Source organism: Paramormyrops kingsleyae, chromosome 13, assembly GCF_048594095.1.
Source record: "Paramormyrops kingsleyae isolate MSU_618 chromosome 13, PKINGS_0.4, whole genome shotgun sequence".
NCBI classification, from domain to species: domain Eukaryota; kingdom Metazoa; phylum Chordata; class Actinopteri; order Osteoglossiformes; family Mormyridae; genus Paramormyrops; species Paramormyrops kingsleyae.
The window spans coordinates 19995103-20008644 of NC_132809.1; the positions used below are offsets into that span (position 1 = coordinate 19995103).

The 13542-nt window shown below is 43.3% G+C and overlaps 1 protein-coding gene across 2 annotated transcripts; it reads right to left on the bottom strand.

Moving 5' to 3' along the window:
- Nucleotides 1-87: 87 nt before the first annotated feature.
- fbxo3 (F-box protein 3) lies at nt 88-11423 on the bottom strand. 2 transcript variants are annotated; one of them, XM_023817423.2, is made up of 11 exons: nt 11150-11423; nt 10455-10544; nt 5349-5512; nt 4937-5051; nt 4506-4710; nt 3472-3517; nt 2870-2954; nt 2399-2521; nt 1722-1837; nt 1293-1483; nt 88-1090 (listed from the first exon to the last, which is right to left on the bottom strand). In XM_023817423.2, the coding sequence occupies exons 1-11, from the start codon at nt 11299-11301 to the stop codon at nt 965-967; spliced, it is 1413 nt and encodes a 470-aa protein (XP_023673191.1). In that variant the 5' UTR covers nt 11302-11423; the 3' UTR covers nt 88-964. The 2 variants fall into 2 exon arrangements, with proteins under 2 accessions (XP_023673191.1, XP_023673192.1); XM_023817424.2 differs by having other exon boundaries at nt 88-1087; nt 11150-11422.
- Nucleotides 11424-13542: the final 2119 nt, after the last annotated feature.

The following is a 13542-nucleotide window of genomic DNA, read 5'->3' on the forward strand; positions in this document are numbered from 1 at the left end:
CCACCCCCCTCCCCCTCCTGCAGACCCCCCCCCCCTCTTCTTGCCACCCCCCCCCCCCCTCCTGGCCACCCCCCCCTCCCCCTCCTGGCCACCCCCCCCCCCTCCTGGCCTGCTCTCAGTACCCATGGAGACTGTTAGCGGACAGACTGTCATTGCTGAATTTCAGACTGAAAACATCACCATGGTCGACACACCATAGAAACGATTAGTTATGTGTAGTGAGCTGAGCTAGAGGGGCCAAGTGGAGTGGGAAAGGGGGTGAAGGCTGCTATGTAAATCAGTAGATGTTGTGGGCAGGGAAGCTGGATGGGTCCTGTACTGGTTCTGTTCAATGAAAGTGCACAGCTTACAAAGCATGGTACCACACCATCACAAGAGGGAGTAGACAGCCAGTGAGAGCCTCAGTCGCTTTCCGCAGTGCTCTCCTGCCCGGCTCGCAAAGCATCCCCATTAACATCTATCCATGGAGAATGTTACCATCAGATGGGCTTTCAGACAGGACCGCGACTGGTCCGTATAACTGCCAATGAAAAACGTGCGCTCATTAATCACCACGGCAACATCCTGGCAGCACAAAAGACACTCCGTGCAGAATATTTTAAACCCCTGGAAATCACTCCTGTCAGCATTTTCACTTCAGTTATATAAGAATAATCTAGACTGCCTTGGATCCACTACTGTACACTGATTCTTAATATTTAAGTACAAGAATTTCAGTGGCAATGCACAGCGCTTTTGATACTCTAGAAAAATATGGAATAAACTGAAGAAAAACATCAAGTGAAGAGGCCACCGGGCAAAGGAAAATGTCCACAGGGTCAGTGGTCCCAGGATGTCCATTCTTATAACACAGTAAGAAAATTTATTAATCAAAAGGCTTACTAATCAATAACAGTGAAGGAAGAGGTTTTCAGGCCCCTTACCCCCTCCCCCACCACCCCCGCTCCTGCCCTGGAGAGCTGTGTCAGATATGGCGTGGGCAGCGCCCACTAGGCGGCGGGATGTTCAGGCCCTGCCCCTCCTCATAGTCGTCCGTGTCTGACGAGTTTTCGTCAAAGGGGGGCCCCAAGAGGCTGCTTGTGGAACCCTGCTGGGGAGAGGTGGGAGAAACTGAGCCTTGCTGACGAAATATCTAAACAGAGCGGAGAGATCAAGTGCTGGAAGGAAGACAAGGGTCTGAGGAGCATGGAGAGTTATGTGTGGAAAACCAGCTGACAGGCTACGTCAGGACAGAGACTGATACACAGACAGACAAAAACACACACAGAAGAACTCCTTCCTAGGACACTTACCGCCCGCACAGCGGACACACGGAATGGGGGGCAGACCATGTGGAAGCGAGGGATGGTGACGTTGAACTCCTCCTCCTTGTTCTTCAGGCGGTGAAAGGTGTAGTGGCCCTCCATGTGCTCAGAGGTGGTGGAGAAGGTGGTGCAGCTGGCGTACTCGTGGACCTTCCCTGGCGACATCACCGGGAACTCACCTGCATCCAAAGTCAACAAGTGGTTCAGCCTCACATGCTATGGCTCGCTGTGTCTCACATATTTACCAAGAAGGCACAAAACTCCTTATGCTTGGACAAACATAGCAGATTCTACATTTTTATCTGATTCAAGTCATGTATTGTACAATAAGGCCTGGATTTAATTTTAACTAAACTACCAGTAAAGATTAAAAAAAACATGCATTATCTGCGGCACTGAATCCGAGCGGCTCCCTACCCACAACGCCAGGCCCCCGAACTTCCTCCACATTGCCATTGGCATTGGTGATTTTCCAGTATCGCGTGTCCAGCTGGCAGATGTTTTCCGGATGGGCATTCTTTGCCATCTCGATTCTGGGGAAACGTGGGAACCCGTGTCAAGCAGCTGCCCTTCGTCTCCATCTCTGATGAGAAATCTGCATTCGCTACCTGGACATCTCCAGGGTCCCATCTCTGCACTGAGACTCACCAAAGCCCCCAAAACACTGAAAAGCCAGATGTTTGCTATGAGAAGCAAAACTACATCCAACTGCAGGCTAGGAAAGCCCTGTCATTGACCAGTCAGCCTCATTTTAATGGTTTGGATTGACAGAAAAGAACCTGGATGGATTAACCCACTGAGCCATACACCACTCTCCATCTGCACTTCTTGCTCTCTTCATAGTAACTAATATTCAACATTTTAGAGAAAATTTTGATACAGAAACCACACCAATGTGAATCTCTGACTGCTCAGACACCCCACAAATCACATCAGCACTGGTATTAGGGGTTAGGTTTAGGCATTGGTTTTCAGTCTCGGTTAGGGTTATGGTTAGGATTGCCATTACTGTCCAAACTAGTGTTAGGGTTATTTATGGTTAGTGTTAGGGTTAGCAATCAGCAGGGAACTGAAAGTAGCAGCCCCCATTTTACCTAATCCTGTAGGTGAAGAAGAAGTGTGGGGGGTGTACAGAGCTGAGCTCCGGCAGGAAGGAGGTAGATACAGACACTTTGATGTCCCCTGTGGTGGCCACGCAGTCCTTATCATGGATGTACCTGAGGACACAGAGTGAGAAATTCCAAGAGGTTGCAGACCAAATCCGAAAGCCTCAGTTCCATCTGTATGTTAAATGTACCTGCACCAGCAAAGAACTGTTCTACTTAGTGAAATGACTGAACACACTTAAAGTGTTCAGTGAGCTGTGCAAAACTATTGTTAACGACTTCATGGAAGTCAGTCTTCAGTATGCTTGGGACAGTTTCATATGGGATATAAGGAGAAGCATTTATTCAGGCAGAAAGGGTGTGAGGTGAGTCTCCATTTAATTTCACATGGCATGAGGTTGTCTAAGAGTGACCAGGAACATACTATGTAAGTGGCATGCCCCAGAAAACCAGTCAAACCTGAAGATTTGGTCCCGGATGATGGGGTACTCTTCTGTTACCACATTGTGAACGTATGAGGTAAACCACTCCGTAAAGCTGGACCCTAGGATGCAGGGACAGAAGCAGCCAATCACCACACAGAAACCAGTACAGGTACCACACACCTGCTAGACCTGCACACAGGGACGGAATCTTTGCGCTGAGTGTTCTTGCATTGTTATAAAAACCCATGAAATACTGTGCCTCCCCGACAACACAAACACCCAGCCACCCATTGTACCTGCTTGTCCTATTCAGTCTAGCATGGAATACAGCAGGGAATAACCCAGGATGAGGCACCAACCCATCACATGGCAAACACACACAGTATTCATGCCTATGGACAATTTGGTAACTCCAGTTCACCTTGGAATGTGTTTGGACTGTGGGGGGGAACCGTAGTGTCTGGAGGAAAACCCACAATAATACGGGGAGAACAAGCAAACTCCACACACATGGAGACAGGGTGGAGACTCAAACCCTGGGCCCAGTGCTGTGAGGCGACAGTGTTAACCACTGTGATACCCCAACACCTAAACCATAGTAATGAAAAAAGAACCACACTGAAATTCACAGCCCACCTGTAATGAACATGTCAATTGCAGAAGGATCTTGTGCCATTTGATCCTATGAAACAGGAGAGAAAAGTCACATTTCGATGCAGTTTCACAATGGGAAATGGAGCCTTATTTATCTGGCACTCCCCGACAGTAATGTAACTTTACTGAAGGTGCCCTAAATCATCCGCCATATTGGTGCATAGTTTCCCGTCTGGTGTGATTCTCCCTGTGTACCGTCTGTTGTTGGCTGTAACGACAGCAGTGCTTGTGAGAAAGGTAAAGGATTCTTTACGATTGTGGAGGTCACTTAGTCAATGGTAAAAATAACGGCAAAATGACTAGTGTTTCAATGTGTTCAGTTCCACAGATCCAGGGATAAGAAATAAACAATAAAATTAATCAATCAGCAATTTACCTTTAAAACACATTCACTTATGTAAGATCAAACCACAATAGTAATAACATAACTGGTTAATGTTACCATTACATGACAAAAAAAAACAATGATAAACAATATATAAGATGAATAAGCATGAGATTTATACTTGTAATTACCCATGAACAGACTAAAATATTTCATCTGCATTTTTCTCTTTACAGTTCTCATTTCCAGCCAGAAATAAAGAAATTAAACCTCCAAAATTTTAGTCAGCTTCATTTGTGTTGGTGTTTTGCATTCAATGTGTATGTGTCACATCTGGTAATATTCATTTTCTATTTATATCTTACGTGTTTATTTCATTTTATTGTGCTTTTATATAATGTTTTATATGACATTAATTCACATCACCGTATGCAGTGTACAAGATACAATTGATGTGAGAATACTACTTGAGTTGACTTGCTTGCTCGGATGTGCTAGGAGTACTCCATTACCATGACTGACAATGCACCAAGATGGCGGCGCGAGGCGCGTGAGCAATAAATTTTAAGCCTCCAAGAGGTTGAGAGCTTTTAATTTAAAATCAAGTCCCTTGCCAGCACCACGAGGCGTTTTGCCGGCTTTTGGCAGCCAACGGGGCAAGCGTGAGGGCTGACTGGTGGGGAGCACTCACAGGGCACTGGTAGAAGATCTCGCCGCGACTGCGCCCCTCCATGCTGTCCAGGGCCATATACTGGCTCAGACCTGTGTGGAAACAAAAGGTGAGAGGCAGACACTGCCGCATGCCTTTGCGCTGCTGGAAGCCGCCCGCTGCTGTCTCGATATCCAGCAGATCCTCGGAGCGATAGTGGTTGGACAGGGCCATGCTACCCATCAATCTGTAAACAGTAAACATAAATTAGCAGCATGCTAGCAAACACCAAGCAGTACAGCTACAGTAAACAGTACACCCTGAATCAACTGTAAGTAGAAGAGAATGATGGAATACGTTAAGTCTGATAGTAAATTGTGCATAATAATTAACAGTAAATTAATGAGAAGTACACTCAACAGTAAGCTGGACCACACACAAATAAATTTAGCATTGCATCAGTTCTTTCATACCCAGGAACCACTAGCTTTTGTCCGTTATGTATTCGGAAGGAACAGCGGTAATCATTGGGCAATTTGCAGCCAATCTGTGCTTCCACAGCATCCAGGTCCTCCTCACTTGCGCCCTCTGTTGACAGAGAACCCAAAAACACCAATCAAGAGTCAGATCACACCGTGACAGGGACACGGCAATATTAGGGGGACCACAGCTGCCAAGATGACCTGTAATTTAGCTGTCAGCAACTACTTAAATAAAGTATTCAAAATATGCAGCATTAAAAATCTATCTACATCCTGCTGCCAAGTGATCATTTACCAATCATTTAATTATTACAAACCAATATAAACAATGTTACAGAACAGTATTACATACTGTACTGCCAGAATAGCCCTAGAAGGGGTGTCGGAAGCCTAGCTGAGCTACCTTTCAGAGAGGTGATCATTCTGGGGCACTTTTGGCTGAGGTATGTCTTCAGCTGATCCCAGGCCTTCTTCAATGTACTGTAATGATCAATGTAACGGCCCATGTTGCCGTAAAACTCCTGGAAGAGATCCTTCCAGCTCTGACCTTTCTGAGTCTTGTTTGACCTTATTAACATAAAAGGTACAATGGCGGAATATTAAATATAATACTAACATGTTGGTATTTATCAACATTATAATAATAGCTATAACAGTTTACTTGAAATGACAGACGTGACATTAACTGATTCCCTTGGCGGAGGGAAATCCATTTGGTTTGCTAGCAGAAGATATACAGATGAAAAAGGGATAAACACAATTACAGTAAGGAAAGAGGCATAAAAAATGTATGAAATAATATATATGGGTACTAAAGAAAAGAATATTAACAATTTAGAGCAGATACACTGCCTGGCCAAAAAAAAAGTCGCCATTTGAAGTTTTCGTGGGGCCGCCTTTAGCTTTGATTATGGTGCACATTTGTCATGGCATTGTTTCCACAAGCTTATGCAACATCTCATCCTTTATTTTCATCCAGATATGCATTCATTTCTCACCAAGATCCTGTATTGACAAGTGAGTTGAACCACTCCATAAAGCCTCCTTCATCACATCCCAAAGACCTTCAATGAGGTTAAGGTCACAACTCTGTGGTGACCAAGTCACACGTGAAAATGATTCCTCATGCTCCTTGAACTACTCTTTGACAATTTGAACCCATTGAATCTTGGCATCCTTGTCCTGGAATATGCCCATGCCAACAGGGAAGAAAAAATCCATTGATGATGGATGGAGGTGTAACCTGGCCATTCAGTAGATTCAGGTACTCAGCTGACTTTACTTACTGGTTAACTGCATAATGTTGCTGAGCTGTAATAATGATCTAGTCATTGGCTTTTAAGTATTTGCTGATATAAATTTAAATGGTGACCTTTTTTTGGCCAGGCAGTGTATATAAGCAGTCCCTCAGTTACGAATGAGATCCATTCCCTACGTCTGTCTTTAAGTCAAAAATTGTAGATGATTCGGAACAGGTACATATGGTTCTTATTTAGCATCAGTTAGTCAAATGTTTGTCTTAGTACAAGACAGTATAATATATATCATATATACCTTTCTACACTTATAAAACACTTCCAAATACAATAAAAAAAATCTTAAAATAACAGTACATAATCTTATATACTCTTTTATTATTATTATATTACTAACTACATACAGTGCTTTACGGCACTGTATCTCGAGCTGACATGAGCATCACCAAGTAGTGCATGCATTTGTTATTACAAATGATTGTATTTAACACAAATTTATTATATATTAGGCTTTATAGCAGTCCTTTCATAAGTACGAGTTGTCTGTAAGCCGACAATCTTAACCTGGGGACTGTCTGTATACAATTACTTTCAGAACAGTGCAATGTTATTACTACTGCAAAAAAGAAGGGCAATGCTGTATGATGCAGTGTAAATGTTATATTGTACATCCGTTCTCTACATGGGGCATTATGAGTATTATGAAGTGGATCATATTTGTATGTACAAATTGCAGGAATGCATCAGAATTCGTGTAAAAAGGCATAAAGTGCAGACAGTGTATTGCAGTGTTTCCCAAACCAGTCCTCGGGGAATCCCAGACAGTCCACATTTTTGCTTCCTCTCAGCTCCCAGCGCCTGTACCAGGAATTCGGTGTTCCCGATTGGCTGGGAGGGAGCATAAACATGAACTGTCCGGGGTTCCCTGAGGACCTGGTTGGCAAACATTGGTGTATTGTACTGCTACAAGAATGCTGAAGCAATCAGTTCAAAGTCAAGTCAAAGTCAAAGTCAGCTTTATTGTCAATTCTGCCACAAGTACAGAACACACAGAGAATTGAAATTACATTACTCTCAAACCCTTGGTAATTGTATTGCATTTGTTCTGCATTTGGGGAAAATGAATCTCTGGCTTTGAGAACATCTCTTCCCCGTCAGCTTCCTATTGAGGGAATGAGCCTCATGTTCCATGATGGCAAGCAATTTGTCCCTCACTTTCCGCTCCATCACAACCTCCAGCAACTCCAGTGAATAACCAGTGATGTCCTCCCCATTGTACTTGGGGAGAAGCATAGCCAGGCTGCTTTAGGGGCAGCTGGCTGCCTACTTCCATGGACTAGCAGAGCAGGTTGGGCCCATGGCCTTAGAAGCCCAGCGTCTCTGCTTGGGGTGGCTGCTCCATCCCTTGCCCTCCAGGGGCCCTAGACCATCTGATGCTGGTTCACTGGCTTTGCTTGCTCCAGCTCCCACTGGTCTCTTTAGCCTTCTTGGCTGTGACCTTCACCTGCCACTCCGTTGTGCCAGCTTCTATAATTGCAGCTGTCTCTTTCAGCTCCAGCAATCGGATGCCGCTGGCTAAATCCTATCTGGTGTTGTTCTTCTGTCATCTTCTTAGCGCTGGTTACATTCCGGCATACTGGAGATTGCTTCCTGGAGCTCAGTAGCCCACTTCATGTGTTCTAGGGATGAGGGCATATTCTTCACCCGCTTCATAGAATCCAGTTGCGGGTCTTACATCCCACTTCTGACATTAATGTTGTGTTGCAGACGAGTAAGAGAGGCAGACAGTGGAATAAATGCAGACAGAGGCATGGTGTGGAGGGTAATATTACTCTTTTAATGTCTTTAAAAAAGACAACAGAGAATTCACCTGGCTTTAACCTGCTCATCTACTGACTGAGCCTCTTAGGGCAGTTTTCCTCTACACCGGGTACCAAACTTTTACCATTTCAAAACAGCACCCAAATGAATCGTACTTCTTGTTTTCATTTTCCACTGGCCTGAAACACTAGTACTGGTGCAGAATGACATCATTACAACACAAGGGGGGTGTTTTGTGCTGAATTCAAACACACTATTATAGTATATTGCAGGGCCGGGTGCTGTGCTATATTAATATCGATATTTCCTATAATGCACATGCAATTTATACATTGAAAGGATAGTTAGCTGGGTTGAGACCAGAGAACTTTTTCATACCTTCATAATATCTGGACATTATACTGCAGCATATGGCATTTTCAAAACAATGTTATTTGGTTTATCTTGGTGATAAAATATGCTGGGAGCAGGGAGGATTTAAGTTCTGCTAAAACATTTTTACTGTGTCATAGGAAAGGAAATTGGATCATTCCATGTCAAGTCATCACACTTTCGGACCTCATCGTCACAAATTTTTACTAAATTTGGCATGCTGATTTGGTCACATGAGTAACTCATGAAACTGAAAATGGGCATATCTGGAATCAATACTGAGGGAGATTTAAAGTGAACAAAGTTTTAACTTTTTTTGAGGGGGGGGGCTATGACTTTGACTGGATATTTTTACCTTAATGTAAGCTGCACAGAAGTGGTCTTCATATTGTTTTAAAGCTAATGTCCGCTCTATAGATTGAACAAATAATGTGCCATCCCCATATGAATAATTACTATGTAAAAACCAATTAAAATATTAAAAATTCAATAACGAAAAAAACATATTTCAAAATTGATCAATTTTTTACTAAAACTATATCATAATGTCTTGAACATCACCAGAAAATTTGGTCTTTTTTTTTTTTAAAGGTGTTGCTGAGATATCTTGACTTAAAAGGTAGCATCACATGGTTTCATATCACTGATGGGCCTTTTTAATGGCAGCCAAACTGACATGAAATAGTATAACAAGCACCGGTGTAAGGAATAATATTAATTAAGGTTACAAATATGCTAGAATGAAATTTAATGGAAGCTTCATTAATGTCATTGCAGACACCTGTACTTGCCATACTATTAAAAAGGCCCATTTGGCTAGTAAATATGGCTAATAAATGCCCTGCATTCGTCAGAGGTGAGTGAGGTGTGCAAATCGGTCCAGTGTAAGTGCACACTGAGGGAATCACTTGACTTTGCAAGCAGCAAAGGTTATGTCGTGGCTGCATATGATGATAATTGGTGGCTAGGATGTGTTGAAGAAACATTTTGTTGAATCTGTTCTCCCGACCAGATTGCAATTAAAGCCCTGGTCTCTTCATTGTTCCACCCATCCATTATGATTTCTTTTTTTTTAACTTTATCAATGTTTTCTAAGTACATACAATTTTTCATGATGGTGGTTGTATTCTGTGTTTCAAAGACAGAACATCAATCAACAATGAACATGTTTGCAAGTCCCACCTCAAAATACGTAAAGGAGTACCACAGTAGGTTTGGCACTTTAGTACTGGTACTGAGCCAGAACCAGAAATCAATGGAAAAAGAAAACCAGAAAGGGTGCTGATTTGTTAGCACCAAAACTTTGGTGTCTGGTGCAGTGCAAAAGTGCCCTTATACCTTTTCACATGGACACAAAGGGAAGGAGTAGGTGTGTATGCTTGCTCAATCTTGTAGTGCTGTGTGTTACAATATCAACAACAGTTACCTTTATTTCTGTCAACTAAAAATTGGCCAAAATGTGTAACAAGGCTGGCATTGTAAATAAGAATTTGTTCTTAATGCTTTGCCTGGTAAAATAAAGGTTTAAATAATAATTTTTAAAAAACTTAAATAAGTGACAAAGCTTTAACAAAACCAGTGGTCTGTACTACGAAGCGTGTTTACTGGCTTGTCGGGGTAACTTGTCGGATTTAAGAGAATACCTTAAATCAGACACGTTACCCCGATAAACCAGTAACCCCGATTCGTAGTACAGGCCCCAGAAGTTGGTTTCACTTTGCACTGTGGCGACTGCTGGAAAAACAAGTCAAAATACATGACAGAGTTCGTAAGGTCATTGCTCGCACAAAACTAGGCCACCTAGTGGACTGGTCCGGTATTCCACTGAGAAATAAAAAGATAAGCAGATGCAGGTAAGATCAGTGGCTTGTACTGCGAAGCGAGGTTACTGGCTTGTCGGATTTCAGTTAAGGTAGTCTGGGCAAAATGTAAGTGAACGAATATTAAGTCCATTTAAACTGTGGTACCTTAAATCCGACAAGTTACCCCGATAAACCAGTAACCCTGCTTCGTAGTACAGGCCAGAGAAAACAGAAGAGAACTACTGGTTGGCCACTTACTCGGATAACAGCCAGTATTTCTGACAGAGTCCTTTCCACAGCGGGTTGTGTCCGGACAGGCCGTGGAGGCGGCGGCTGACATAACTGCAGCTGAGACATAGTAGGGGACCATAGTGAAACCACAGACGTTTTGGTGAAAATGCACGGATTGTAGTCACTCACGACAACTGACGGGGTTATAATACGGCTAGAGACCCAGCTCCGTGGGTGTTTACACCGATTTTACACAATCTAATACAAATCAACCAGTAAAGTCAAGAGGGGAGCAGATCGGCCAAATAAATATACAGAAACAAACTGACGTGAGCGGAGACGAAATACAATCACATTTAAAAGACGGGGCAGCAGGCACTGGGTATGCCATTAGTTTAGCCGTTAATGGTGGGTGAATGTGTGATATCTAGCAGCGGACAGGGTGACGACATGAGCTAGTCCACAGGAATCGGCTCCCCAACCAGCAGTATAAACATGGCCTCGATTTATAGCAACGATCCGCACGGACACCGCGCTACACCATTTAAGCAACCCTCTTGCTCCATGGATAATTAATCAAAACGCCCGAGATGTTTCAAAACAAGAGGAAAGGAGCTGGGGCGCTAACGCAGCACCTAGCGCCGTGCTAACACCAGTCCCTACGGCCGCGTCCACTCCGACGAGCAACTAGACGCGCCAGGCAAGCCGAGACAAGTGCCTACCTGATCAGGTCCCGGAAATCAAGGAAGGACAAAATTAGCAGCAAAGGATCCGAAGGCAGATCTTCCAAGCTAAACTCCATGGACGCCGCCATCTTGGAAGCAGGATACTCCCGGTCACAACAAACCCCTCCCCCGCTCATCCTCATCATCATCTCCTCCTCCTCTACTGTCCTCTTCCTCCCCGCACCTCCCACTCCATGCAGGCGGGGCTGCACGCCGCTTTGTTATCAAACAGTCCGCACATGGACTGTGTGTCACTGGATCGCAGCGCAAGCCTTATCAGACCTATTCACGTTCGAGTTGTTCTTACACTACAGCAACGTTTTTTTCCTTTTAATTTTTTTTAGCAGATGCAGCACATGAATAAAATTAAGACCATCTTAAGACCATGTCATAAATATGCATTATTGGGGAAGGCCGATTAAATACGAAACGAATCATTTTTGATAAATGTCTATTATCGTGTTTTAGAATTTCCCAAATGGTCTATGGCTCGAGATATAGCCTACATTTGGTGACATAACAGAATAATATTTTAAGACTGCTATACCAAAGAGAGAATTCTATTGTAGCATTTCTATTATATGTGAATTGTAATATTTTTAATTATATGTTCCTTTTTTGTGCAAAACAAAAAGTGATCATTCACCCTGCCATTTACCATTACTACTTGTCCAGTGCAGGTTTGTGTGAGCCTGGAGCCTACACAGGAAATACCCTGGGTGTGATGTCAGTTCAGCACAGACATTTTTCCATGAAAATACATTGAGGAGTAAATTGAGTTTAGTCATATAATTGGCTCATTTGGCCGTGTGACTAGAAGATTAAGGTCCCAAGGGGGCAGTGCTGTATTGTCCTGTTTTTCTCAGTTGTTTAGCTAAATCATGCATTGTCAAATGTAACCTAACCCTGAGCACTATGCTGCCTGGGACCCCCTCCAGGAACCCCCGTGACTCTGATCAAGAACAGAGGGTAGAAGAATGATGCATGGATTGACTGTAGTTTAAAAGTGTTCTGCAAATGATATGAGTAGGCATTTCCCCATAAAGGTACAATGTCAGAGAGCCTTACAGGAGAAACAGGGTGGTATGTTTTATAAGAATCATTTTACCTTAAATGAATACAGGTGTTTAGTTGATGATGCTGGAAACTGCTGCTTCTTTGGCAAGTTTAAGGCAATACACAGAGAATATGAAAATGGTCAGTAGGGGCAGTCAGATCCCACTGCCCATATGGCCAGCAGAGTGCAGCACATGAGGAGGGTTTTCAAGAATGACCAATCAATGAAGAGACAAGTGGACAGTGGATTTCATTGACCTCTAAATATAGTTTAACTGAGAAACAAATAAAAAGGGGTTGGAAACAGTCTGAAGCCAAAATAGTAGTTAAAATTAAAATTGGATGAATTGTCCAGCCTTAATGCATGTGGGGTCATTCTGCACATTTTCAATTGCAGCCTCAGTTTGGATAGAGTCCCTACCCTGTGGAAGACCTCCTATGTCATGCCTATACCCAAGACCCTCTTTAGTTTGCATATAGACTGGGTATTGGAGTGTAGGATGCAATCATCTTCCTGCTCCATTGGTTGTGTCTGTTTACAAATACCTGGTTGTTCACATCAACAACATACTGGACTGGTCACGTAACACAGATGCCCTGTATAAGAAATGCCAAAGCCATCTCGACCTGCTGAAAAGACTGAGGTCTTGTGCAAGACGCTGCTAAGGACTTTTTAGGACACAGTATCTGCTCTCTTCTACGCGGTGGTCTGCTGGGGATGCGGGAGCTCAGAGAGGGACAGGAAGAGACTGATAAGATGGTCAGGAGTGCTGGTTCTGTTCTGTGCTGCTCTTTGGACTCCACTGCGGACGTGGGTCGGAGAAGGATGGTGGCCATACTTACATCCATTATGGACAATCCCTCTTGCTCCCTGCACGAGACGGTTTTCGCCTCATTCGTCACACACAGCGTCAGTAAAGCTGGTGTTCCAGCAACATTGAACTATTAAACACTTATCAAAAATGTTAACTTGGCCGGCGCACACCTTAACATTAGCCGCTAATCTATAAGCAGTTAGCCAACAAACACGTTAGCCGTATGTTATCATTAAGGTAGCGGATAGGCGCAATGACTAATAATAAAATAATATAGTTAATGTGGGAACAATACAAAAACGTAAAACAGAAATGTGTCCTGTAAAATCCTGTACAATGTGGTAAACAGCCAGTCATACTTAAAAAAAAATACCGTAGTATACTGTGAAACTTCGAAAAATACCGTGTCTGAGACACAACCTAGTCCATTACTGGGGCTGGGTAGCCGAATCTGGGAAAACGCAAGCTCAGTTCCAGACCATGAATCTAAATTAAAAAATTATAAATGGAACAATAAAC